The 26,075-nt window shown below is 38.1% G+C and overlaps 4 protein-coding genes across 4 annotated transcripts in view; 2 read left to right on the top strand and 2 right to left on the bottom strand.

Moving 5' to 3' along the window:
- LOC147851917 (uncharacterized) overlaps positions 1–26,075 on the top strand; it is an 87,377-nt gene that overhangs the window by 24,543 nt on the left and 36,759 nt on the right. The window lies entirely within an intron of this gene.
- LOC147851920 (large ribosomal subunit protein eL18x-like) lies at positions 7,715–11,710 on the top strand. Its single transcript, XM_087334482.1, has 5 exons — positions 7,715–7,860; positions 9,272–9,361; positions 9,523–9,651; positions 9,956–10,138; positions 11,411–11,710. Exons 1-5 carry the CDS (start codon positions 7,858–7,860, stop codon positions 11,567–11,569), a joined length of 564 nt encoding a protein of 187 aa, XP_087190608.1. The 5' UTR covers positions 7,715–7,857; the 3' UTR covers positions 11,570–11,710.
- On the bottom strand, positions 15,989–22,621 carry LOC147851918 (nucleoside diphosphate kinase 1-like). Its single transcript, XM_087334295.1, has 5 exons — positions 22,511–22,621; positions 22,223–22,271; positions 21,534–21,765; positions 20,714–20,848; positions 15,989–16,144 (listed from the first exon to the last, which is right to left on the bottom strand). The coding sequence occupies exons 1-4, from the start codon at positions 22,565–22,567 to the stop codon at positions 20,734–20,736; spliced, it is 453 nt and encodes a 150-aa protein (XP_087190421.1). The 5' UTR covers positions 22,568–22,621; the 3' UTR covers positions 15,989–16,144; positions 20,714–20,733.
- LOC147851919 (nucleoside diphosphate kinase 1-like) lies at positions 16,060–22,595 on the bottom strand. Its single transcript, XM_087334297.1, has 4 exons — positions 22,511–22,595; positions 22,223–22,271; positions 16,987–17,218; positions 16,060–16,282 (listed from the first exon to the last, which is right to left on the bottom strand). Exons 3-4 carry the CDS (start codon positions 17,100–17,102, stop codon positions 16,168–16,170), a joined length of 231 nt encoding a protein of 76 aa, XP_087190423.1. The 5' UTR covers positions 17,103–17,218; positions 22,223–22,271; positions 22,511–22,595; the 3' UTR covers positions 16,060–16,167.

Here is a 26,075-nt window from a genome sequence, read left to right as displayed (position 1 = left end):
CTTCTCTTTAGAAGAGTGTTGATTTGTTCCGTACACGACCACGTTACCAACATCTGGTATTAGAGCAAGAGGCTCTTTCAATTCTACTATCGTCGTCTATCTAGTCTCCATCAACAACTCTTATTCTATACACCGTGAAGATCTCGGTTGGCAACTCTCTACAAGATCGTTTTCGCAAAGAGAAATACCGGCAAAATATTGACTCCACTGTTCTAAAACACCATTGAAGTGAGTCAATCAGTTGCACTTCACTCATGTGATTGTAGCATCTCGTAGTGAGATTTTTCCTCACAAGCTCTGCCTCAACCGTACTACATTGGATTAGACAACAATCGAATAGGTCGCCTGGCACTAGTCATTCGCTCATCGTAATCACTCATAGTAGTATGGGCTCTAGGAACAACCCCCTTCCGTGCTTCATTCGGCTAGGCAACATTCGGAAAGGTTAGTTGAATTTGTTCCTCTCATTCTCGTAGTCACTTGAAGGAGGATCGACACATACTCTATGTTCGAAAATCTTGAAAATTGACATTCGAAATCGAGTCAGCAAACTCAGGTGCAATTCGACTAAGTCAATTGACTATTGTCACTCTCGACAAAATTCGCCAAATAGTCGAAATCGATTTGACTTGTGTCCAATTTCGGCTAGAACGACATCGAGTGAGCCAGTTAGCCGCACTCCACCACTCTTCTTGGTCGACTCTGGACAAAATCTATCAACCAACATAGATGGCATCAATATCCGGCTCGTTAGAGATGAGTCTAAGGAAGTTTGACGGATCGAACTTCAATTTCTGGAAGGAGCAGATGCACGACTATTTAATAGTCAAGGGGCAAATCCACCCCATCAAAAACGAAAATGCTCTAGAAGGATACAAGCCGCTTGAATGGGAGAAGCTCGACAAAATTGTTCGATCCACCATTCAGATGCCCCTATCGGAGTCGGTGTACTTCACGGTGCAATCGTGTTCGATTGCCTTTCAACTATGGAAGACATTGTCGGACACTTATGAGAAGAAGGTAGCTGCCACCAAGGTATATATGATTCGACACCTTTATAATCTTCGGATGAAAGAATCTGACTCGTTCTAGGCACACTTGAACGAGTACGAAAGCTTAAGTTCCCAAATTGCGGCTCAAGGGACGACTATTGAGGATGAACTAAGAGCAATGCTACTTATGAGTAGTCTCCCCCCTTCGCAGGAAACATTCGTTACAACTGTGTGCAATGCATCGATTGTTGCCGTTAAGTACTCCTCAATCATGAGTGCAATTCTAACTAAAGCAGCTCAAAGTAAATCATTTGCGAACAATTCGGCCAACGAGGCTTATGTAGTACAAGGTTCGACCGACCGATTGAACATCCGAGGAAGAGGTTATTCACGGTAGCCAAACAACCAACGAAGTCGGAGCAAGTCCCAGGATAATTGAGTCTGCAAGAAATCTGGACACATCAAAGCCGATTGTTGTGCACTGAAGGCCAAAGTTGAACGAGCTGATTAGAAGAGTGGCCGACATGAGGAGGTCATCTACGTCAACTCTTCAGTTGAAGTATTCTTGAATGACCTGAACATTCTATCCGTCAAATCAGAAGTTCTACTTACTATTAAGGAAATGAGCACATGACTCTTGGATTCGGGTGCGTCCTTTCATGTGACCCCTCATCGATCCTAATTTTGGCAATAATCAACCCGACATTCCGACTCAGTTCGAGTCGGAAATTCAAAGCACTATGTGATTATCGGAATTGGCACAATAGAGTTGAACCTTTCGGGTGGCTCTACATAGGTACTACATAATGTCCGACATGTACCTGAGCTCTCAAGACCTTTGATCTCAATTGGACAATTGGACGAAGACGACATTCGTAATGACTTCTCATCAGGAGGGTGGACACTTCATAGGGGGAACCTTCTACTTACCCGAGGACCGAAAGTTTCGTTGTATCCGTTATACGTCACACTTAGAGAGGGTGGCTTGTTCCTACTTGACATTCTTGGGTCATCACTATGGCATGGACAACTCAGACACCTCAAAAAGGTCTGCATCACACATTTATCCAAAGTCAGATACATCCCTAAAATCTCCTTCTCTGATCATCAATTTTGCGAGCATTGCTAGTACGACAAACAGATAGCCACATCACATCTGACATCAACACCAAGAGAATTGAATCCACTGGATTTGGTTCATTTGGATGTCTGTGGCCCTTTGCCATATCAGTCTCTCGACAGTGCTCTATACTTCGTCAGCTTTATTGACGACTCGACGTGGAATGTGTGGGTTTATCCGATCAAAACCAAAGATCGAGTGTTCTCGATTTTTTCCAATTGGTTCACTATGGTCGAGAATAAGTCTGGCCAAAAACTGAAATGCTTTCAGACCAACAACGGGGGAGAGTTCAAATTTGAAGAATTCGTCAGATTTTGCCAACAACGCGGCATACGACGTGAATATACAACACCCTATAATCCTGAGCAGAACGGAATTGTCGAGATGATGAATCAAATAATTCAAGAAAGGATAGTTTCCATGCTGCAACACTCTGGACTGTTGGATGGCTTCTAGGTTGAGGCCCTACTTACGATAGAACGCGTAATCAATATGTCACCGAGTAGGCCTTTAGGACTTAAGATACCTCTGGAATTATGGACCGGTAGTAAACCGAATTACGACAACCTGAGGATCTTCGGGTGTGCGGCATATGCCCTCATACCGAAAGATGATGACCACAAAATTGCACCAAGGTTCACGAAATGTATTTTCCTCGGTTATGGACCAGATGGCGAAATTGGATACCGACTCTCCCCAAGCACAGACAGATTGTCCGAAGTTTGGACGTAGTGTTCAATGAGTCAACCATCCATCAATCGGCTGATAAGTCGATCAAAGTCCAAAGGGTAATTTTCTCGGATGTGCCAACCCTTCAAGACGGCCCAACACACAACAGAAGGTCTGCTTCACGGGTAGAACAAGCCTCTATTGATTTGGATATAGATAGACATGAAGGTTTCGTTGTGGAAGAGTCCAACAACCTCGAATCGAGTACAAATAATAGCATACGGGGTGGTACCAACTTGATAAAAATTCCATCCTCCAATCATATATTTTTTCCAAAGAACAATATGAATCCGAATTTTCAAGGGTTGTCCAAAACGGGTAGATTAGATCCCATTCTTGATTGGGGAATTTTTGAAGGATTGGGTTTACTAGGAAGTTTACGGAGCACTTCCTGTTTGGTGCTTTCTCATCCCACATCAGGCGGTGAAACTCCGACTTATGAAACTTTATCGATCGAGGATTCCATAGATACACTGAAACGTGGAAGGCATTTTCTGATTTGGCACAACCGAACAACTCGGCTCCGAACCATCCGACATCGTTACCCAAAGCGACCAGTCTAGTCATACCTCAAAGATCCAAGCGACTGTTGCAACCCCTGAGAGAGATACTCTCTTGGTATCTTCTTTACGGACGCCGGAGAACCAACGTCATACGAAGAAGCATCGACATCTGCCGATTCGGTCACCTAACATCTAGCAATGGAGTTCGAGATGAATTCCATTCGAGCAAACCAAACTTGTGACTTGGTCGAGCTCTCAAAGAATCCACGTGCTCTTCCGTGCAAGTGGGTCTATCAAGTCAAAGAGACGTTTGATTTGGACACCCCAAAATTCAAGGCTAGACTGGTAGCTAAGGGTTTTTGATAGGAATATGGCGTCAATTTTGGCGAAATCTTTTCACCAGTGGTGAAAATGACAACCCTTAGACTCATGCTCGATGTTGTGGCAGTTGAGGACTTGGAGCTAATTCAGTTAGATGTCAAAACGACATTCCTCCATGGTGATCTAGAGGAGTAAATTTATATGGAGGAACTGCAAGGCTTCGTGGCCTCCGGCCAAGAACATCTAGTCTACGGACTCAAGAAGAGTGTATATGGCATGAAACATGCACCGCAATAGTGGTATAAGAAGTTTGATGACTTCATTCAGTCGGTCGGCTTCTTGAAGAGCGATAAGGACCATTATCTCTTCACGAAAACAACTCGACATGGGTCACCCATCTTCCTCATTATCTACGTGGATGACATGCTAATCTCGAGTTGGCAAGCCGGAGAGCTTGCCAAACTCGTTCGGCAACTGCGGTTGAAGTTTGCCATGAAGGACCTTGGTCCGACAAGACACCTTTCTCGGCATAAAGATTAGTCGGAATCGAAATCGAAGACAATTGTTTCTGTCCCAATCTGACTATATTAGATGTGCCCTCAAACGCTTCAACATGCAATCGGCAAAATCTGCTTCGACCCCGCTCCCCATTAGCCTTCGGCTGTCTCAGCGAGACTACCTGACATCCGGTTCAAGTGGAAATTATGAAGTTGGTACCGTATGCACCGATATTTGGATCCCTGATGTACGCGATGCGACCTGATATTGCTCACGTCGTCAGAGTTGTCAGCAGATTCATGCACAATCCAGGCCGATTACACTAGAACACAATCGAGCATGTGTTCAAATATTTGGTGGGCACAGAAGACCTTGGCATTCTATTCGGCGTGAACAACACTTCATGCGTAGTCGGATACACCAACTCGGACTTTGCAGGCTGCATGGATAGTCGAAAATCGACAACTGGATATTGCTTCAAATTTGGTAATGGAGCAATCTCGTGGAAATCGAAACTTTGGGAGTGCACCGCTACATCAACAACAGAGGCCGAATACGTAGCCATGTCGGACGCATCGAAACAAGCTTTATGGCTCGGTCGGCTAGCATGCATGTTTCGACAAGTCGAATCTGACTCGGCTCCAGTTGTCTACAGTGATAGTCAAGGCGTTGTTGCTCTGCGAAAAATCCGGTCCAACACAATGCCTTGAAGCACATCGACGTTCGATATCACTTTGTTCGGGACTGCATCATTTCAGGAGAAATCGGCCTCAAGAAGATACCCAGAATCGATAATGTCTCAGACGCAATGACCAAGTGTCTTTCGGCGGATCGATTTCGATCCCTTCGGCACCAAATGGGCGTATTGAAGAATCAATCCAATTGAGTCAAACACTTAGGTTGTTTTTCGAGCAATCACCATAGACAGTTCGAAGCCTAGTCTTAGTTTCCCCAACTTTGGCTAGTTTAGCCTTTTGTTTTTCGAAGTTCACCGACTCGAACGAAATTTCGATTTGCTCGAAAACTTTGTATCAATTTGTATTGTACATTTATTTCGATTTACAGATTTTCGATATATACGCCTATTATGGGGGAGTGTTGAATGCGGATCTCTAATGGACGTATTCACATTGTCTTCTTTTGTATACACCAGGTTTAGGATATTTATGTAGATAGTGAGAAGGGCAGTTTCCCTAAGTTAGTCGGTATATAAACTGACTTTGTAACCTAGTTTTGTTGGTTGTTAAAAATACAATTCATGTTGTGATTAACGTTGGGCAAGTTTATAGGGGGAGAAAATAGTTGTAGAAAGGTGTAAACGGGCACATGTCAACGTGGTGCCTAGGCTCACGTTACTGACCCTAGACTCAACAACGTGAAGTTGTAGGTTCGACATTGGGTGTGGATGTTGGCCTGTAGAAATAGTGACAATTGTTGCATCATTGGAAGAGCAACCAATGAGATGCTCCTGTCTTCCCAATCATTATTCAATGAGCAATATATAAGTGCCCCTCACTCCTCCCTCTTCTCTTCTCTTTTGTTTATCTTCTTCTTCTTCTTTCTTTCACACCCTTCCCCACACTAATTCGGCCTTATCTAGGGGTGAAGGTGAATGCTCTATGTTAGAACTTTGAATGAAGGACCTCGAGATGAAATGGGGGGAAAGGGGGATCTATGTCCAAATGAAAGACACAAGGATGATTGGAGGTCCCTATGTTTGAAATTTGGACCTCGAGACAATTATGAGGCCCTTAGGTCCAAACTATGGAATTGAGGTAGTTTTTCACATAACTTTTTTTCATGCTAATTTTTTCCTTTCTAAATACAAGTGTGGCCCAAGCACAAGGGTGTCATATTTTACCAAATCCAAAGGTGCCAATTCAAGTTATTCCATAGCTTGTGAATTTTCTTCTTTTTAATGTGAATTCCATTATGGTGCTTGAAGTTTTGAGTTGAAAGTTTCACGACAATACTCACATGGATTGGCTTGGTAATGGAGCTAAAAAATTATCGACGTTCCTCATTTTTTGCACAAACTAGTGCAAATATAACATGATTCACAAAATCTTTTGACATATGTATGGATTAAAACAGTAAGTAGGTGTAATTTCTGTAGTTTAAACTAATATTTGAGATGAGGAAAAATTTCAAATAAGATAGAATAAGTCTTTTACAATAATGAACCCTCTATTAAAGGGTGTGAGAGATAATGATACAGATAAGTATTGAATGGGGATATCCATTTGTCGTCAAAGCCTAGGCGCTTGACTCCTAAAATTTCCCAATACGACAATGAGTTCTCTTCCTCATTATATAGTGTTTTGGAGCTCTTGTGTTAGAAAAAAATAGAGGTGCTCATTTAGTTTGCATTGTTTATTTTTCTTTTTGAATGCATTGGAAACCCTATCCATGTATGTGGTTGATGTTAGCAAAATGGTCACAAATTTGTTTGTATTTCCTACCTACTTCACTATTGTTGTTTGTATGTTGGAATCTTTTTCCTTGTTTCCTAAAATGAGTACCTCTTGCCATTTGAGCTACTTGATCTCGAAGCATTTTCTTTCAATCATCACTTCAATTGGAGCCCAGAGTTGTTGCAAAACTTGAACTTTAGGTACTTCTCTCCCACAAAAAGGCAATATAAAAGTTTACATGAACATGAGCCTGATTCCTCTTGGGCATGCACAATACTCTAATGGTAATATCATGTGTGCACAACAAAGATACAAAGTAAAGAGGAAAGGATAAAGAGCAGAGATACCTAAACCCAAATAATATAGATGTGACAAAATAATGACAGAATTTTTTTTAGTACTTACTTCCTCTTTGTCAAAATTCTATCAAATTTGGAATGCTAAGGATGGGGTGAACCTGAGTGGTAGGGGTGCGTGTTATTGAATCTAAAGAAGAAGTAGAAGCCCAAAATTGTAGTTTTCAGTCATTGCTACTATTTGGAGATATTTGAAAATCGAGAAACTTGATATGTTCTCGGTTGCTTAAGCCTAGAGCATCTACCCTTCCTCACTCTCACAATGAACAACATGCGAACACAAGGTTGGTGCCAATGACAACCAATATCAAGATGTAGCTCTTAGTACATTCGCGTGAGGCGTGGGGCAATTTATTTGGGGGGGTGGGGGGGGAGTAGAATGGCAAGAAGAAAAAAACACGGACACATTTCCAACATATATATTGATGATACATGAGCCCTCCCCGCTTTCCGAATTCAAGGTTCTCAAAGCACGATGGTGATTTAGGAGTGGATTCTTGAGAGTCTCGAGAAGTCAGGGCTCAAGAGGAGGAACTTCCGAGGGGATCGGATCCCATGGAAGCCAAACGAAAGCGATAATGAATGTATGGTGATGTATGTCACGGGGAGGGCCTCTGATTGATCGAATTATGTATGTATGTATGTATGGTAATGTATGTATGGTAATGTATGTATGGTAATGTATGTATGTATGTATATGTATAGGGGGGGGTATTGCCCAAATATGTATGTAATGTGGTAGGGGTATTCTGTAAAATTGTCTAAAAGGTTCTGAGTGTGAATGGCACCCACCATCAAACCCTAATTTCGACTGATCAAGCTTTCACTGACCGTCAAGCCTTCCTTGCCCTCTCTCCTTTCTGCACAGGTCAGCGAGCTCCTGCACGACCGCGCCCAACCTGCGAATCTCACTGTGCAGCTACCATGGTATGATTCTCTCCCTCTCTTTCAAAGCTCACATTATGTGAAATTGTGAGAGCCATGCCCTTGGGTTTTCTATTCGAGCGATGTAACTCTCTCTGTGTGTATCAGAGACATGTTTTTTGTTTTTCTGTGTGATCGATACGGTTTTTTTTTTGTTTTGTAGCAGAGACGCTTTAATTTGCTTAAAGAGAGTTCTTGATCTCTACTCTGTATGAGAGATATGGGTTATTATTCGATACGAGTAACGTGTGCTGTTTTTGTGTATGAACTCTACGTTCTTTTTGTCGATGTGGGACCTATGGATTTTAATTCTATGAGGGATATGGATTTTAATTCTCTAGGAGGAGACTGGATGTTCATTCTGTATGAGCAATGTGAATTTGTTTTCTGTGCTTGATGTATTTTTTGGAGATATGGATTCTATATGCGAGTTCCTCTTGTTTATATGGTACCAAAATTACCAATAACATTTTTTCGCTAATCTTCTCCCCCTTTATTTGGGTTGCGAGATATATATAGATTGCAGTTCTTGCATTTCTCTGGGTGTTAAGATGAGTAGTGATTAGTAGAATGTTTGCCTCCTTGAATGATAGCTCTAAAAGAGAAGTATGGATATCTATCTGGGGATTTTTGCTTTTCGTATGTCGTCATAATGCTATCAGTATAGATTTAGTTTTGTTTTCTGCTGCAGGCACATTTCTCATCGTAGTTTCAGCGTTCGATTTGAAGTTTCATATTGTTGATTCTGGTAGAACACATTGAACAAGATCACTAGCGTTACCTACCAAATATTGTTCATGACATGTTTCCATTAATGCAAGGAAATCTTTCTCTCTACAAGTGGTATGAATTGTGTAAGTTAGGGCTAAACTATAGATATGGCAAATTTCAATCGAATCACGTAGATGCCATACAAATCTACTACGATGAGTCTCTCCTGAGAAGCTTTTCGTGTACGTAGGTAGTTTTCTTGGAACTCTTCAAGACTGGTTTCATTCCTAGCCTCCCAACATTTCTTGTTACTCTCAGATACTGTATTTCGTGTACATAATGAGTCTCTCCTGAAAAGCTTTTCGAGTACATAGTGAGTTTGCACTGTTAGCCTCCCAACATTTGTTGTTTCTCTCAGATACTCAATTTCAAAAGAATACATTTGGCTCAAGTTTCTCATTTTTATGCTGCCACAATGATCATATCAGAGCTTTAGTTATTGGTTTGGTGCAGTGCACAGGCAACTTTAGTCTTTGGATGTGACGAAATTTAGTGTTTGTTTATCTAACAATTTCCCTGTCATTTTTTATTTGATTCTTTAAGAAGTCAAACTTGCAACTCCATTAAGTTTTATGCAGCAAAATAATAATGTGCTAGTTAAAAATAACTAACAATTTCAATATATCAACAATATTTTCTTCAGGGTATTGATTTGCCAGCTGGTGGTCGTAACAAGAAGACCAAGCGTACAGCTCCCAAGAGTGATAATGTCTATCTGAAGCTCGTAGTTAAGGTAGACCTTTCTATTTATTAATTTTTCAATCCTCATTTTTTGATCTTAGCACTTTTCAAGGTTTCTACATTCGCAATCTATTCTTAACGAAAAAAATAGTTTGTTGATTGCTATACTTTCAACAACTTTCTTAAGCACCCTTTGTTGTTGTCTTGTTTCAGCTCTACAGGTTTCTAGTGAGGAGGACAGGCAGCCCATTCAATGCTGTCATTCTGAAGAGGTTGTTTATGAGTAGAACTAATAGACCGCCTCTCTCGCTCTCACGTCTTACACGTTACATGAAGGAAAAGGTATGAATTTGATCTCACGTCTTAGTTTATGAATGATGATTATTTTTTATCTACAATTGGTGCAGAATGACAGCAGGATTTCTTTAGCTTACCTTACTTCAACATTTTAAATAAAAGCTCCATTTTCTCCGTGGATGCCTCCAAACCTCCTATACTTAATGGAATTTGCATACTTAAAAACAATACATTTTGCCTAGACTCCCATATACCCTTTACACAAGCTCGATATAGTTTTTGCATCCGAAATGTTATATTTGATTATGTACATTTTTGTCATCTTCTTATATGATGTGGTGGTGTCCAGGATGATAAAATTGCAGTTGTAGTGGGAACTGTGACCGATGATGTGAGGCTCTATGAAGTTCCAAAACTTAGTGTTGCTGCTTTGCGTTTCACTGAGACTGCCCGGGCACGAATCCTGAAGGCTGGAGGAGAGTGCCTCACCTTTGATCAACTTGCATTAAAGGCACCAACAGGATCAAATACTGTATGTTTCTACCTACCAATTTATTAGCATTCTATCTGATTCATTGAGAATTCAAATCTGTCATGTCTTTGATTTTTCACCTGGCTTGGATTTGTCATTTGTTGTACAGATAGTTTTAGATTACACTCATCAATTTAGGATTTTATTAGAGGTGCTCTTTGGAGGAACTTTATTAATTGCTTTTGTTGCAAAATTGATTTGTGTTCTCGGTTATCTTACTTATTTCAGATGTACTCTGTAAGTATTTGATTCATGCAGTATTCAAATCTATTTCATCAGGTCTATATGATTTTCTACCTGTCTTGGACTTAACAATTGTTCTACAGTTAGTTTTCGATTACACTAATAAATTTAGGACTTGATTAGAGTTGTTCTTTAGAGGAACTTTATTATGTCTATTTCATTTTTTACCTGTCTTGAACTTAACATTTGTTCTACCGTTAGTTTTCGATTATGCTAATAAATTTAGGACTTGATTAGAGTTGTTCTTTAGAGGAACTTTATTATGTCTATTTCATTTTTTACCTGGCTTGAACTTAACATTTGTTCTACCGTTAGTTTTAGATTACAGTAATCAATTTAGGATTTGATTAGAGTTGTTCTTTAGAGGAACTTCATTAATTGCTTTCACATGTTTTGCATGTTTTGCTTCAATTACAATATTTTATGAGGATTAGTGTCTCAGGCCTGTTCATAGTTAAACTTCATTATGATGGTATGAGATAATTTCTTCGGTGAACTACATTTGTCTTTCATATATATCGTGGATTACAATAATCTCTATAAGGGTTTGTACCTTAGGCTCTTTGCATTGTATTATATGCATAGAAGACATTTGAGAAAACTTTGAAGTATATAACAGGTATTCTACGTTTTGGAACAGCTGTCTCTAAATGTTCCACGCATTTAATGTGCTCGATTTATTTGACAAGTATTTGATGTTTCCTAGAAATAAAAAATAAATGAAAACAGTAAAAATAAAATTTTAGTGAGAAAATAATTGTTAGATGCAAATACAAGTATAAAAATTAATTAGCGCATTCTATGTACTCATGTATTCTATGTGTATCCTAATTCGTATCTTTACAGTATGTGTATGCTATGCAAAGTATCTTTTACTTTGACTATATTAATCTATGAAGTTTTGTTTATTATAGGTTTTTTGTGATTATCATACTTTATTCTTAGCATTACATTCCATTTTAAGTGTGTGGTGTTCGATTTACATGTAATGGGTGCTATATATTTATACGAAATGATGTTTTTTTGCAGATTCTACTCAGAGGCCCTAAGAATGCCAGAGAAGCAGTTAAGCACTTTGGAAGAGCTCCTGGTGTACCACATAGTAATGCTAAACCATATGTGCAATCCAAAGGACGGAAGTATGAGAAAGCTCGTGGTCGTCGTAATAGTAGAGGTTATAAAGTATAAGTTTTTTTTTCGACATACAGAGTCACGAATATTTCTCGAGGATTTTTGTAGTGGATTATCATCTCGGGTAAATCTAATTTTGAAACTGTGAATGGCTATTGTTATTGGTATTTCCATGGAAAATGGTGAGTTTCTGGTTTCTGGTTTCCAATGTCTCTTAAATTTGTGATGTGATTGGGCATCAGATTGCTGTATTTTTTGCATCAGAACAATTGCTTTAATTCAAGTAAGGTAATCATTTTACATAACTGGAATGGCTCTGAGCAGCCGTGAATTATGCAGTTACCTGTTCAGTTGTGATCATCTTTGCCACTTGATATAGACTGGCAGCGTTTAATGTTTTGATCCATACTAGTGCCTAAACATTTGAAAAGGATGAGGATTTGTCAAATTGAACCCTTACATTTTTTTGTGGTATGAATAACAGCAGGTTATACTATTACATTATCATTTTTATGAAGATGAAAAAACTGCTACAATTTCCATGGGAAAGAAATGAGTGCATGATATATAGTTTTAATTAAAAGAACAAACGTCCCTACCATTGACATGACGCAAAAGTACTACAATTTGGAATTGATAATGTTGAAATATTTGATTTAGTTCATATTAGGCTGCATTAAAATAATTTTCTACGTTCTAAAACATTTGGCAGACCACATATGTTGCAAACAAGCTTCTTTGTATATATCCTGTCCTTATTGCATTGAGTACACTGGGCTTCAAATTATTATCTCTAATGTTATATCTTCTAACTGATGGTATTGAGTACATTGAGCTTCTAATGGTTGAAATTGATTACTCCAAGCTTTTAATTGTTTAAACTGAGTACATTGAGATTCTAATGGTTGAAACTGATTACTCCAATCTTCTAATTGTTGAAACGGAGTACATTGAGCCTCTAGTTAGTGACATCTCTTGAGTTATTCTTAATTACTGGGATATAGTACATTTTTTAATAGTCTAGAAGTGGGAGGTTGTGATTATTGATTGAATAAGAAATCTGACCTTCAACCAATTTGTGTTATAACACTTTGTTAAGAATGTCAGACCAATTCCTGTTATAACATGTTAAATTTGACAATTGTGCCCAAACAACTTCAAAATTACACCCTCTAATGTCAGCTGAAGGTTTTTTCACTTCATGGAAATGCATTGCTTTAGTTAACAATTTGAGATGATTAGCCATGTGTCAACTCTGCCGAGCATATGTATATGTATATGATGCAGTTTCTTAACCTCTTCCCTGTTTGACACAGTGGAATTAGCACTAATCATCTTATAAATGTTAATCCAGTGCAGGATTTGTTGATGTGCACACACATGCTCATTCACTTTAGTTATGGACATAACATAGTGGACTTGGTACTAATCATCTTATAAGTGTTAATCCAGTGCAGGATTTGTTGATGTGCACACACATGCTTATTCACTTTACTTATGGACATAACACAGTGGAATTAGTACTAATCATCTTATAAGTATTAATCCAGTGCAGGATTTGCTGATGTGCACACACATGCTCATTCACTTTAGTTATGGACATATTGTCACTTATATTATATTGCAGCTAAGATCAGTACAAGATTTCTCACATATTATTGCAGCTGACTTGTTACTCTCATTAATGTGGATGGTTATTCAGAAAAACTTCAAATTCAATCCATGAATTTACATATTCTTGGATAGGCAAGGAACATACATAAATATATATACAACTATGACGAGAAAAAGAACCACAAAAGGTAATTACAGGAAACGGCCATACCAACGCAGAAACCTTCCTTTCAATCTCTTGAATGAATCCCTCCATTGATCTGATAAGCTAACCTCTCTTTTGAATTTATAGGTTTTTAGAAAGAATTGCCTACTCTCATACCTCTCTGACCCTGGATACTTATAAAAATGCCCATCAATCCATGCATATCCATTCAAACTCGCATTTCCATATTTCATCCCATCGTCATCACCGTCATCATACCTTGGGAATAAGGATGAATTACAGACTTTCACCACCCTACTTTGCTTGTCCATGCTGTAATTCAATTAGGTCAAGCAATTCAATGTTCACATCGAAAATCAAGAAGGAAGGAAGGACAGAAAGATGGTAGTGTTATATGGATGATTTATGCTCATTACGGGCATAAACAAGATCAAATTGTGTGTTAAAATATTAGGGCTAGGGTTTGGAGAATTCTGCTTAAGAAAGTGCTACTACTACTTATAGGCAAAAATAAAATGAATTATCATTTTATTTTTGGTCAAAGTGTGTGTATTGCACACACATATTGTGAGGTTTGAAAAAAACAAGGAAAGAAAGAAGACGCTGAAGAACAGCCCAAAACCTAAAAACCTTCTTTTGTCTTGTTGTGGACGTTAAAACTGGTTTTTTTTGTCCACTGAATTCTATTACGTTTTCTCTCTTCTCAATCCACACGAGTTTGATTCAATGGTTCTGGACACCCTGTAAACAATCTGTTTTTGGGCTTTCAAGCTTTCACAAGGTTGTATCATGTATGTGAACACAAAGCAAACAGCCCCTTCCACACAAGTATTATTGCAGCAAATCATTTGTCTGTAAGCTCCACTTCTTCGGTGGAAGAACACGACATGACAATAGTGTTAGATATAATCAATCATCAGCCCCAAGTTGTAAGTCTATCCCCATATGTGCTCTTCGAGTGTACATTTTGTGATAGCGCCCCAAATGAAGCGCGACCAATGTGCAACTAGACCATATGGGTCGATACGGTGTTAATCTAGGAAACCGTAGATGCGTAGGACAGAATGGATTTAGGAAAGAGCGAGATAGGTAATAGGATTGGTTAATCAAGTCAACTAGAATATTTTGTCGGGCAAGTTACGTTGTACTTAGTCTTGAAGTATGTGCCATTAACTTCAAGATAAGTACACTATCTAGCACTAGCCTGTATCTCGGGAGTTGGGTCATTTTAAATGACAAGTCAGTTGACAGAAAAGGAATACTCCACTACTATCGACTTGACATTTAATGTTATACTCAGACCAAACATAGAATATAATCCACTTTCTTACACAGTGGTTGGATAGATCATCAATTCCCACTAATTTTGTAGTGAGTTGGTCCAGATCCCATCTAAGCTCTAAGGTGTGAGCACATGGGTGAACTACCATTGTGAGCTACTCTCATATGTAATAGAAGTCTATGTGGTTGTTTTCATATATCCATCTATGTGGTTGTAACTCTATATACATATCTAATCGATTCTCAATATTTCTAACAAATAGTCTTGCTTCTCTCTCCCTTTTGTACAATGAATGGTTTGAGAGGAAATTGCATCAGTCTTTTGAGCAGTTTCTCTTGTGTAACAATAAAACATGATCGCCCCCCAAAAAATGTTGCACTGTGACATTTTGTTCCCTAGGATACTATAAGGCAAAAAAACAAGATGTTTCTTCTTCCGTTGCCTAATATGAAAGGGTGGTTTGTATGCAAAGAGCAAGTGATATGTGCTAGCAAATACAAAGATATATTATCCTATTTGAGTTTCGATACTTCAATTTTCCCTTATAAAGAACAAATGCATTTGTGGTAGGATGCTACTTTAAATGGATTTTGACAAAATTCAACGTAGCAAATGCATTGTGCTAGAATTCATTTTTTTGAGTTATAAAACCTTGAGACCCAATACTTGATTCAACTCAACCATTAGCTGGATGTTTTAAGCTGCGGTGCATGGGATGGTGTATTAAATTTCAATCCAACGTAGTATTGAACTTGAAAGTTAAAAATTCATTTACACTGATCCTGTTGATTGGTGGAAAATCAGCTTTACTCCTTAATCCCAAGGGCCAATATGTTTTTTTCACGAGTACTGCAATTTGCCATCCAAACAATTTTGTGCAATGTATCTATTGGTTTGTCTAGGCACGTCTTGTTTTGGAGCCATAACCAGACTTTTGTTGTGATACCTTCATTTTCTCCTTCAATCTGTGCACGATATCAGATTCACATATAGAGAACTGCAGTTTATCAGGTTCGACAAATTCTATACTCGAAATTCAGATGTTATAATGTCAGTTCCATAAAGACAGAAATGATAGCTGCCATATCTGTAATATGCTTTGGTAAGTGAGTTTTGACAGATTTGATCACATAAGTGGAGCATAAGCTTCATTGACCAGAAAGCAGAAGCCTCACATTTCATTCAGTGAAGCCAAAATACTATGTCCCTGATGCATAATCCATTAGATTGTTCATCACTTAACAGATACAAGCATCCTCATGCATAATAGATTGTTCACCACTTGATCAGAGGGCATCCGTATAGAAGACAAAAGAGGAGAGCCTCATCCTGAAGGGAAAAGAGGAGAGCTTCATATTTCTATATAGAGAAAGCCAATAATATAAGGAGAACATAAGGAGCCCTGACCCTATCATCACATACCTTGTAAAAGTAAAACATTATAAGCAAAACAAAAGTCATCACTCCAAAACAATAGGAACATCATTCTTCTAAAAAATGAGCACATTAGCCACATAATAATTTCAGTTCAAATACAACATAGAAAGGAGTGTTGAACTTGCTCATTCTAGTCGGAGAATACAAAGTTATTATTTACTCATAAATCCAAGATGCTAAGCTGCTTTGCCACTCCATGGCACCCTCATGGAACCACACGGCAATCTCCCGTTTTGCACTCTCAACCGCATCACTGCCATGAATGATATTTCTGCAAAAAATGAAACAAGGAGGACATAAGCAAAACGCTGGCCACATTTGCCAGATTCCCCATTCACGCACAAACATGAAATAGGAAAAACATAAGCGAACACCAGGCATGCTTGCATTCTTCCTCAATTATTTCTCAAGACTCTCTTACATGCTTATATAAATCATTCCAGCACTTATCTCGCAATTCCAGACTAAACTTTTAATTAGAATACAACAGAATAAACTCTAATGCTTCCAAAAGACAATCTTGAATTCTTTCCATATTATTTTTTTATGGGAGCTTCAGTTTGAGGTATTTATTGTACCAGCATGTCTCCTAATATGACCCTCTCTTTCTGTCTCCCTGATACAAAAATATAGTTAGGATAAATACATTATATGTAGCATGACAAATAGATTGCCTCAACATCATTCACAATCATTTTAAAATTCCAGATATTGGAATTATATAAATAATCACAATTAACTTTCCTGTTGCTGAATATAAACATCAAACCATCTAAGGTTTCCATATTAACATTCATATCCAAATTATCGATTAGAATATAGATTTTTTAACTATCATGAGTACAAACATTAAAGCATATGGTCCTATTCAAATGATTACACCTACCATCAACTCACACACACGTATATAACAATCAGCTTCAAAAAATATATTACCAGTCATGCGTTAGAACTAAACTTTGGTTAGGTATTTACCTTCCAGTATCAATGCCAATGTCTCCTCGGATAGTGCCAGGATCAGACTCCGAAGGGTTTGTGGCCCCGATAAGCTTCCTTCCGGTGAGCACAACACCTTTTCCAGCCCACACCATAGCAAAGACTGGTCCTGAGGTTACATAATCCACAAGACCAGCATAGAAAGACTTCCCAGAATGCTATTCATAATGCTTCTCAACTAAAGACCTATCAGCCTGAATGAGTTTCAGGGCTGCAAAATTCATATTCAAAAGAAGACAGCATTCTTCCTTAGACATGTCTACAGATAGTTAATCCAAAAATAAAAAAATAGCTTAAGTATTTTAAGCTTAATTAAATCTGGGAATACAAATTTAATTATTTGAAACGGAAGTTTTAGTATGAGAGAATTAGAGGCATCGCGATAGCACGGGATACGGTCTTTGCTACAGGGCGTAAACAAGTCAAAAACTTACGACTCAAAGTCTAAAAGCAAAACCAAACGTACAGATTAGTGTCAAAATTCTAAACCATATAAACGTTAACCAGTAGAGGAGACCGGATTACATTAAGTACATATATGGAGCATTAGGCATTTAACAGAACAACTAACATTACAATAGGAACCCATAATATTGAACTAAACATCAAGTGTAGCTTGAAACATAACCATCAGTCAAGGTTATGTGTAAATCATAAGCAAAGAAACTAACCTTTGAGTGTAAAATCCTTTCTGCTCAAACCTCTGGATAATCGGTCCGATCTGGCAGATACAAAAGCCATGACAAGCTTAAAAGGATTGAACCTAAAGGGAGGAATTCAAGAGAAAAGGCAAGTATCATAGAAGAAAAGACGGTACATCTGTAATTTTTAGTAGAATGACGCGTATCTGGAGGGGGGACATATAATGTTGAGCAGGAACATAGATTTTGGCAAAGAATCATAAAGAGTTGCAAGCCATGTAGAGGAGGAGGCATTCAGATGACTTGCCAGACGACACCTCTGCACGCCATCAGGCTTGATCATGATGAAGGTTTGCTCGGAAGCCATCGAGAGACAGACAGAGAGAAAGGGAAGGAAGGATGGAAGAAAGAAAACACAGAGAGACAGAGAAGAGAATATATGTACATATTGTTAATAAAACAAAGTGGTGATATATATAAGCGCAGGGTTTTGGATATTTTCTGAATGTAGCCCTCCAAGTCCATCCCTACCCCCCTTACTTAGTCTTCGTGGGTTGGGCTCTGGGAGGGGTACATCTGTAATTATCTAAACCATCTCAACAAAACACTCACACACACACACACATGTGTAATTAATTATCCATGGAACTTGGATAACAAACAACCCATACGGAAGGACGTGTGGCAAAACATGGGTGGTATGGGAGCCTTAGATGTTGGGCTATAAAATGGGGACCAGCTAAGCTAACCCCTTCATTGCAACATCTTGACACGTTGTTCAGATTCTATTAGGCGAGGCTCTGTACTGTATTTTTTAATCCATTCTTCAATTATTTGGTGCTATGATGGTATTTTATGTTTGTCTCTCTTGTCCTTCATATTTAGTCCATTCATGAGTAGCTTGTTTGTAATACTATTCCAACTTTTCATGAAATCTCAAACACTCCTAATTGCTTTTAGAACATAATATCTACCTTTCTATGTCTTTTTTTCCTTTTTTTCTGTTTTTGTACTGACACTTTATATTACTAGTGGGAAACGTCGTGAGGTAAAGTAGCACCCAAAACAAATATTGTTGTACAATGTGGTGATCAAGATTCAAAAGCAGTGATAGAGAAATTGCTAGTTGTTGAGAAAATATCATGAAGCTAGAGTCATTCATGTAATGATTTCCATTGAAACCACTCTGACAAAGAAGAGAACTCATTTACGATAGTATGATTGTAGACCGTAATCCCCAAAAGCTTTCGTGATTGAAAATTAGGATGTATTTGTATGATGGCTCTACAAATGAAGGTAAATATCCATAAAGAAAGCTCTTCTCCAAATGAAGTATTGGGAATTGAAGTTCAAGTAGGTTGCGAAAGATGTAATGCGGGATGGTACGTGTTTCTTCGTTGATATTTATTCCTTAGTTTCTCTTTTCATCCATGTGCATATAAGTGTTTGGTTTTGTTTACACAAGCCCAAAGGATACAAACCCCACCAAAACAAAAGGGTCTTACTATGAGTGTATCATCACCATGGCCATCAACAAGACAAGGACTATGACCATCACCATCACTCATCATACCACTAGTAAAATCAAAAGGGACCTCTAGATTTGGGGGAGGCGCCATGTTGAGGGTATGAGTGGAGCTATCACAAAGCTTCTCAACCACAAAGATGGGATGATGATTGGGTAGAGGAACAAGGGGGGTTCAATTGAATAACTCCCAATGGGTGAACATCCATTGCAACCTTTGTTGAAGCACCACTAAAAGGAGACCAAGCCATATGGAGATTACATAAGGACCTCACCAAAGCCCAAGGTTGGCATGAAGGTGCTACCCAATTTTGGGTACCTAAACAAAGCCGACTATCTGCAACATACCAACGCTAACAACATCTGCCCGACACACATCGTTCGGCTCATAGAAGTCCCAAAACAACTTTCTTTTTTATTTCTTTTATTTTATTTTTCCCAACCTTTCTTTCCCCCCTTTCCTTCGCTTTCCCCCTATCACCCTCCTAACCTCCTACCCACCGGGTGCCAATGCGGTGCTTCCAAAGGACAACCATGCGTTGACACTCGTTATGCTCTAGTCAAAGTTCACGGCCAACCCTCTACTAAGCGAGGGTGACCTCTTCCGAAAACACATCCCCATTCTGTTCCTCGAGGATATGGCATTATTGCACACCACTATAACACCAAACTTGGACATCTTCAGACTTGATATGTTATAAGCTAGTGGTGCATAGGATGGTGTATTAAATTTCAATCCAACATATTGAACTTGAAAATACATCTACACTGCTCCTGTTGATTGGTGGAAAAGCAGCTTTAATCCTTAATCCCAAGGGCTAATATGCTTTTTCACAAGGATCATGATCATGGTTTGTCTAGACCATCTTCTTTTTGGAGCCATAACCAGATTTTTGTTTTGGTACCTTCATTTTCCCCTCCATTCTGTGCACGATATCAAATTCACAATTAGAAAACTGCAGTTTAATAGGTTCAACAAATCCTATCCTCCATCAAATCAGAAATGATGGCTGGCATATCTGCAATGTGCTTTGGTAAGTGAGTTTTGTCAGATTTGATCACATAAGTGGAGAAGAATCATTAGTGACCAGGACACGTAAGCAACACTCACACTTAGTCACTGTGGCCATGATACTATCTCCCAGATGCATAATAGATTAGATTGTTCATCACTTCAGAGATACTATCACCCTGATGCATAATAGATTGTTCACCACTTCTCTGTTATGCAACGTTTGATCAGAGGCCATCAGTAGAGATGACAAAAGCGGCAAGCCTAATTCTGAAGGGAAAAGAAAACCACAGACATTGCAGAGCTTCCTATTTCTATTTAGAGAAAGACAATAAAACACTGAGTTTTCACAGATAAGGAGCCCTGACCCCATCATCATATAACTTGTAAAAATACACGTTATAAGCAAAACAAAATTCATCATTCCAAGAAAATAGGAACATCATTCTTCTCAAAAATGTGCACATTAGCCACATAATTTCAGTTCAAATACAAAATAGAAAGGTGTGTTGAATTTGTTCATTCTAGTCCAGGAAATACAAAACTATTTACTCATAAATCCAAGATGTTAGGCTGCTTTGCCACTCAGTGACACCATCAGGGAACCACAAGGCAATCTCCTTGTTCGCGCTCTCAACAGCATCACTGCCATGGATGACATTTCTGCAAACCATGAAACAGGAAGGACATAAGCAAAACACTATGCAAATTTGCCAGATTCCCCATTCACACATAAACATCAAAAGAGGAAAAACAGAAGCAAAACACCCAGGCATGCTTGCATTCTTCGCCAAATATTTTTCAAGACTATTACATGCTTATATCATTCCAGCACTTATCTTACAATTCCAGACCAAACTTTTAATTAGAATACAACAGAATCAATTCTAATGTTTCCAAAAGACAATCTTGAATTATTTCCATATTATTTGTTTGTTTATGGGAGCTTCAGTTGAGGTATCTATTGTACCATCATGTCTCCTAATATGACCATCTCTCTCTCTCTCTCCAACTGATACAAAATGTAGTTAGGATAAATACAGTATATGTAGCACAACTTGTAGACTGCCTCAACATCATATTGGAATAATATAAAAAATCACATTTAACTTTCCTGTCATTGAAAATAAACATCAAACCATCTAAGGTTCCTTATTAACATGCATATCCAAATTATCTATTAGAATATAGATTATTTAACTATCATGAACACACATTAAAGCATATGTTCCTATTCAAAATGCTTACACCTACAATCAAATCACACACAAGTATATCAAGTAACAATCAGCTTCATAAAATATATTAGCAGTCATGAATTAGAACTAAACTTTAGTTAGGTATTTACCTTCCAACATCAATGGCAAAGTCTCCTCGGATAGTGCCAGGCTCAGACTGCGCAGGGTTTGTGGCCCCAATAATCTTTCTTCCAGTGAGCACAACACCTTTTCCAGCCCACACCATAGCAACGACTGGTCCTGAGGTTACATATTCCACAAGACCAGCGAAGAAAGATTTCCCGGAAAGATCTTCATAATGCTTCTCAGCAAAAGACCTCTCAATTTGAACCAGTTTCAGGGCTGCAAAATTCATATTCACAAGAAGACGGCGTTCTTTGTTAGACACATCTACAGATAGATAACCCAAACATCAAAATAGCTTAAGCATTTTAAACGTAATTAAATCTTGGAATACAAATTTGATTCTTTAAGACGAAAGTTTTTGGATAAGAGAACTAGAGGCATCTAGATAGCAAGAATTATAGGCCATACAGCACGCGGTACGGTCTTTGCTACGGGACCTAAATAAGTCTAAAGGCGAAACCAAACGTGCAGATTAATGTCAAAATTCTAAACCATATGAACGTAACCAGTAGAGGAGAACGGATCACATGAAGTACATATATGGAGCATTGGGCATTTAACAGAGGAATTAACATTACAATAGGAAACCATAATATTGGGCTAAACATCAAATGTAGCTTGAAGTATTACCATCAGTCAAGGTTATGTGTAAATCATAAGCAAAGAAACTAACCTTTGAGTGTAAATCCTTTCTTCTCAAACCTCTGAATAATTTCTCCGATCTGCAGATACAAAAGTCATGAGAAGTTTAAAAGGATTGAATCTAAAAGGGCAGAATTCAAGGGAAGACGCAAGTATCATAAAAGAAAAGAAGGTATCCAACAGAAAAACGGCGGCTCTTTTAGTAGAGTGACGCGTATACGGAGGGGGGACATATAATATTGAGCAGGAACATAGATTTTGGCAAAGAATCATAAAGAGTTGCAAGCCATGTACAGGAGGAGGCATTCAGATGACTTACAAGACCCCTCTGCACGCCATCAGGCTTGATCATGATGAAGGTTTGCTCGGAAGCCATCGAGGGACAGACAGAGAAAGGGAAGGAAGGATGGAAGAAAGAAAGAAAGGAAACACAGAGAGAGACAGAGAGAAAGATCGGAGAGAGGGAGAGGGAATTTATAAACCCTAGAATATGTATTACTGATAAAATAAAAGTGTCCAGAAATAGGCGCAGGGCTTTGTATACAGTCTTCGTGGGTTGGGTTATGGGAGGGGTACTTCTGTAATTATCTAAACCACATGACCAAAACACACACACACGGAGGGCATATAATATATATATATATATATATATATATACCTATATGGCTTCATGTTCTGGACATGCTTCGTGTTATGTCCCTAAAATGGGCCAACCCACAATCCGCCCCAAACTGAGTCACGAGGAAACCAAGGACCCCCAAAACGGAGTTGGCATGGGCATATACCAAGAAGGGTTTGGGTTGGGACAGTCCCATGTAGCCATCGGTTCCAAACCAAGTTGGGACCCAAGGAGGGAACAAGTCCTAGTCTCAATCTCAGTCCCATTCCCAATCCCAGTTCCTAAGAAGGGGCGCCACTTTTCGGTTGGGACTACCATTCCCGATCGGAGTTGGGACTTCGGAAATGCCTAGTCCCACACCCCGCTATAAAAACACCTATCTTGGTATAATGGTTCTTGGCATAATGACTCTTCACATAATGGCATGAGAATCTCGAAAACCACTGTTGGGGTAACCCAACAACCACACCTTAGCTTATATATACATGACCTTCTCCTCTCTTATTTTATTCATTCCTCGATTTCCTAGTTTACTCGCTCTCTCCTTAATCTTAGTTAGCTCCAAGGAGCTTGTAATAAAACCTTCTTATAATTACGATTAAGTGTTAATGATAATTAATCTTAGTTTTACCTTGATATCTCTTCTCCCCCATCGTGTTTTGGGTTCATTTTATGACCCCCATGTTTTAGGTTTATCACACTTAGCATAGTAATAGCAAGGTTTGTGAACATCACTTCATTGTACATTAATAGTAAAAAACAATGAAATTTTTACTAATAAAAAACATGGATGTAACCTCGCATATGTATATCGGACCTTCGATTTAGTCGATCTATTATAGACATAACCGTAAAGACCAAGTCATTCGTTAATTTTAATGGGTCAAAAGGTAAAATAGTTGGGAAACCATTTATCCTTGGAACTTGGATAACAAACAACCCATAAAGACCTGTGGCATTATTGCACTATGGGAGCCTTAGATGTTGGGCTATAAAATGGGGACTAGTTAACCCCTTCATTGTAGTGTCTTGCGACATTGTTGAGACTCTATTGGGTGAGGCTACATATTATTTTTAAGATCCATTGTTCAATTATCACTATATACCATAAGATAATATTTGTTGGTATAGAACACAGATGGTATTTTATCTTTGTCTCATGTCCTTCATATTTAATCCATTCTTTTTCTCAATCTCTTATCATAGCTCATGAGTAGTTTGTTCGTAATACTATTCCAACTTTTCATGAAATCTCAAACACTCCTAATTGCTTTTAGAACATAATATCTACCTTTCTATCTCTTTCTTTTTTGTAGTAACACTTTATAATATATAATACCAGTGGGAAATCTCGTGAGGTAAAATAGCACCCAAACACAAAAATCGTCGTACAATGTGGCAATCAAGATTCAAAAGCATTGAAAGAGAATTTGCTAGCTGTCCAAAAAATATCATGAAATTGGAGTCATTCATGTAATGATTTCCTTAGAAACCACTTGAAGAAGAACTCATCTACGATAGTTTGATTGAAGACCCTAATCCCCAAAAGCTTTCATGATTGAAAATTAGGATGTATTGTATGATGGCTCTGCTAATGAAAGCAAATATTCATAAAGCTCTTCTCCAAATGAAGTATTGGGAAATGATCATCAAGTGGGTTGCAAAAGATGTAATGCGGCTAATGTGTTTATAGACTTTTGTCATTGAACATACAAGTACCAAGCATCATAAGGACCATTATTAATCACTCTTTCAATATCATAGAATCACTCACACTAAAGAATATTGCTCAATCCACAAGAGGGCTTTCTAGCCCACCTAGAATACCCATTTGTTATAGTCAACCGCTAAAGAGAGCTTTAACTTAATGACGTCGACACTCCAATTTTCATTTAGAGCTATTTGCATATTTACAATTTTGGCCTTAGTCTGAATATATGAATCTCCACCAAACGACTAACAATGACCAAGGGGGGTTTGCATGACCCTTATTGAAAATGCTTAAATCCACACCCTTTACAACCTATTAAGCAAATAAGCAACTCCTTCATATTAATATCTCCATTGATGGCAAATCGACATACGAAACACTTTTTTCACCAAGAGTGTTCTATCCACAAATAACTAGCAAATGGTGTCTCTTTGTTGTTTGTGATGTGATTTATTGGTAGACATTTGGAGCAAATAACCATGGTCCAATCTTGCATATAGTTTTGTGTCCAAAATGGTGGAAAGTGTACCTAGTATGGGGGGGGGGTACATATGCCTACCCTAGTGGTTCACCATATTTTCCTTTGTTCATTACATTTGTGTTTGAAACCCATATTGTTTGATATGTTATTCTCTCTTTCGATCTTACTCACACATGCCTACCCTACTTCTATACATATATTCTTTTCTATATGTAGGTTTGAGTTCCTGCCCACTCACTAGGAAGAGACATTTTATTCATATGCATGAATGATTAAATTTGACATCAAGTTAGTCATGATAATCTAATTTTTCCATATCTTAAACCACTATTGAGCATAAACCTTCGAAATTGAATTTGACTAATGGAAAGATCCTATAGTAATAACACGGGTACAAACAATTTTTTTCCATTTTAATGGATTGGATCTTATGTACATCTATGATAGAAGGACATTTTCCAATAAGATGTTTTTCTAATGTTATTGCCTCATGGATATCACCGGAAGCAATGTCATGCATATATATCTATGTGTCGAGTCTTGTTTTTTTTTGTATAAAAAGATATTAAATTAGTATTAAGAAATTACCATGAGGTTGTACAACAAATTACTTTATATACACGATATGTACCTACATCCCCCTTCTTTTAAGATCTAGCTATCGATTTAAATAAATATTTCGGTGTATAGTAATACCATTCCACCTTATCAAAAAACCTTTGATAAAATATATCTTTGTCTCACATGGTATGAAACTATAGCTGTTGCAATTTCTGTTAGTTGAGTATCACCTTTTATGTTATTCAAAGAACCTTTGAGATTATATATAATCTCTGTCCAAAACGGTGATTGTCTGAGCAGGTATTTTTTGTCATATCTTCAAGCACATTGCGTTCCAATATATACCAAATCATAATGCTAATTACCAATTGCCATATTTCAGTTTCAATATTGATGGGTATCTTTATCTTTTGCATTCAACCGTGCCACGAAAATAACATTTGCAACATCCTCTTTCCATATAGCATTGGTTGTCCTTGTACAACTACCCACAATGCTATTAAGGTTCTTAA

Source organism: Azolla caroliniana, unplaced genomic scaffold, assembly GCF_043228905.1.
Source record: "Azolla caroliniana isolate FFs.n. ecotype wild unplaced genomic scaffold, voAzoCaro1.0.p SCAF_18, whole genome shotgun sequence".
In the NCBI taxonomy this organism is placed as follows: domain Eukaryota; kingdom Viridiplantae; phylum Streptophyta; class Polypodiopsida; order Salviniales; family Salviniaceae; genus Azolla; species Azolla caroliniana.
Note: the sequence above shows the minus strand (reverse complement) of the source record. Positions and strands in the feature narration are given on the sequence as shown.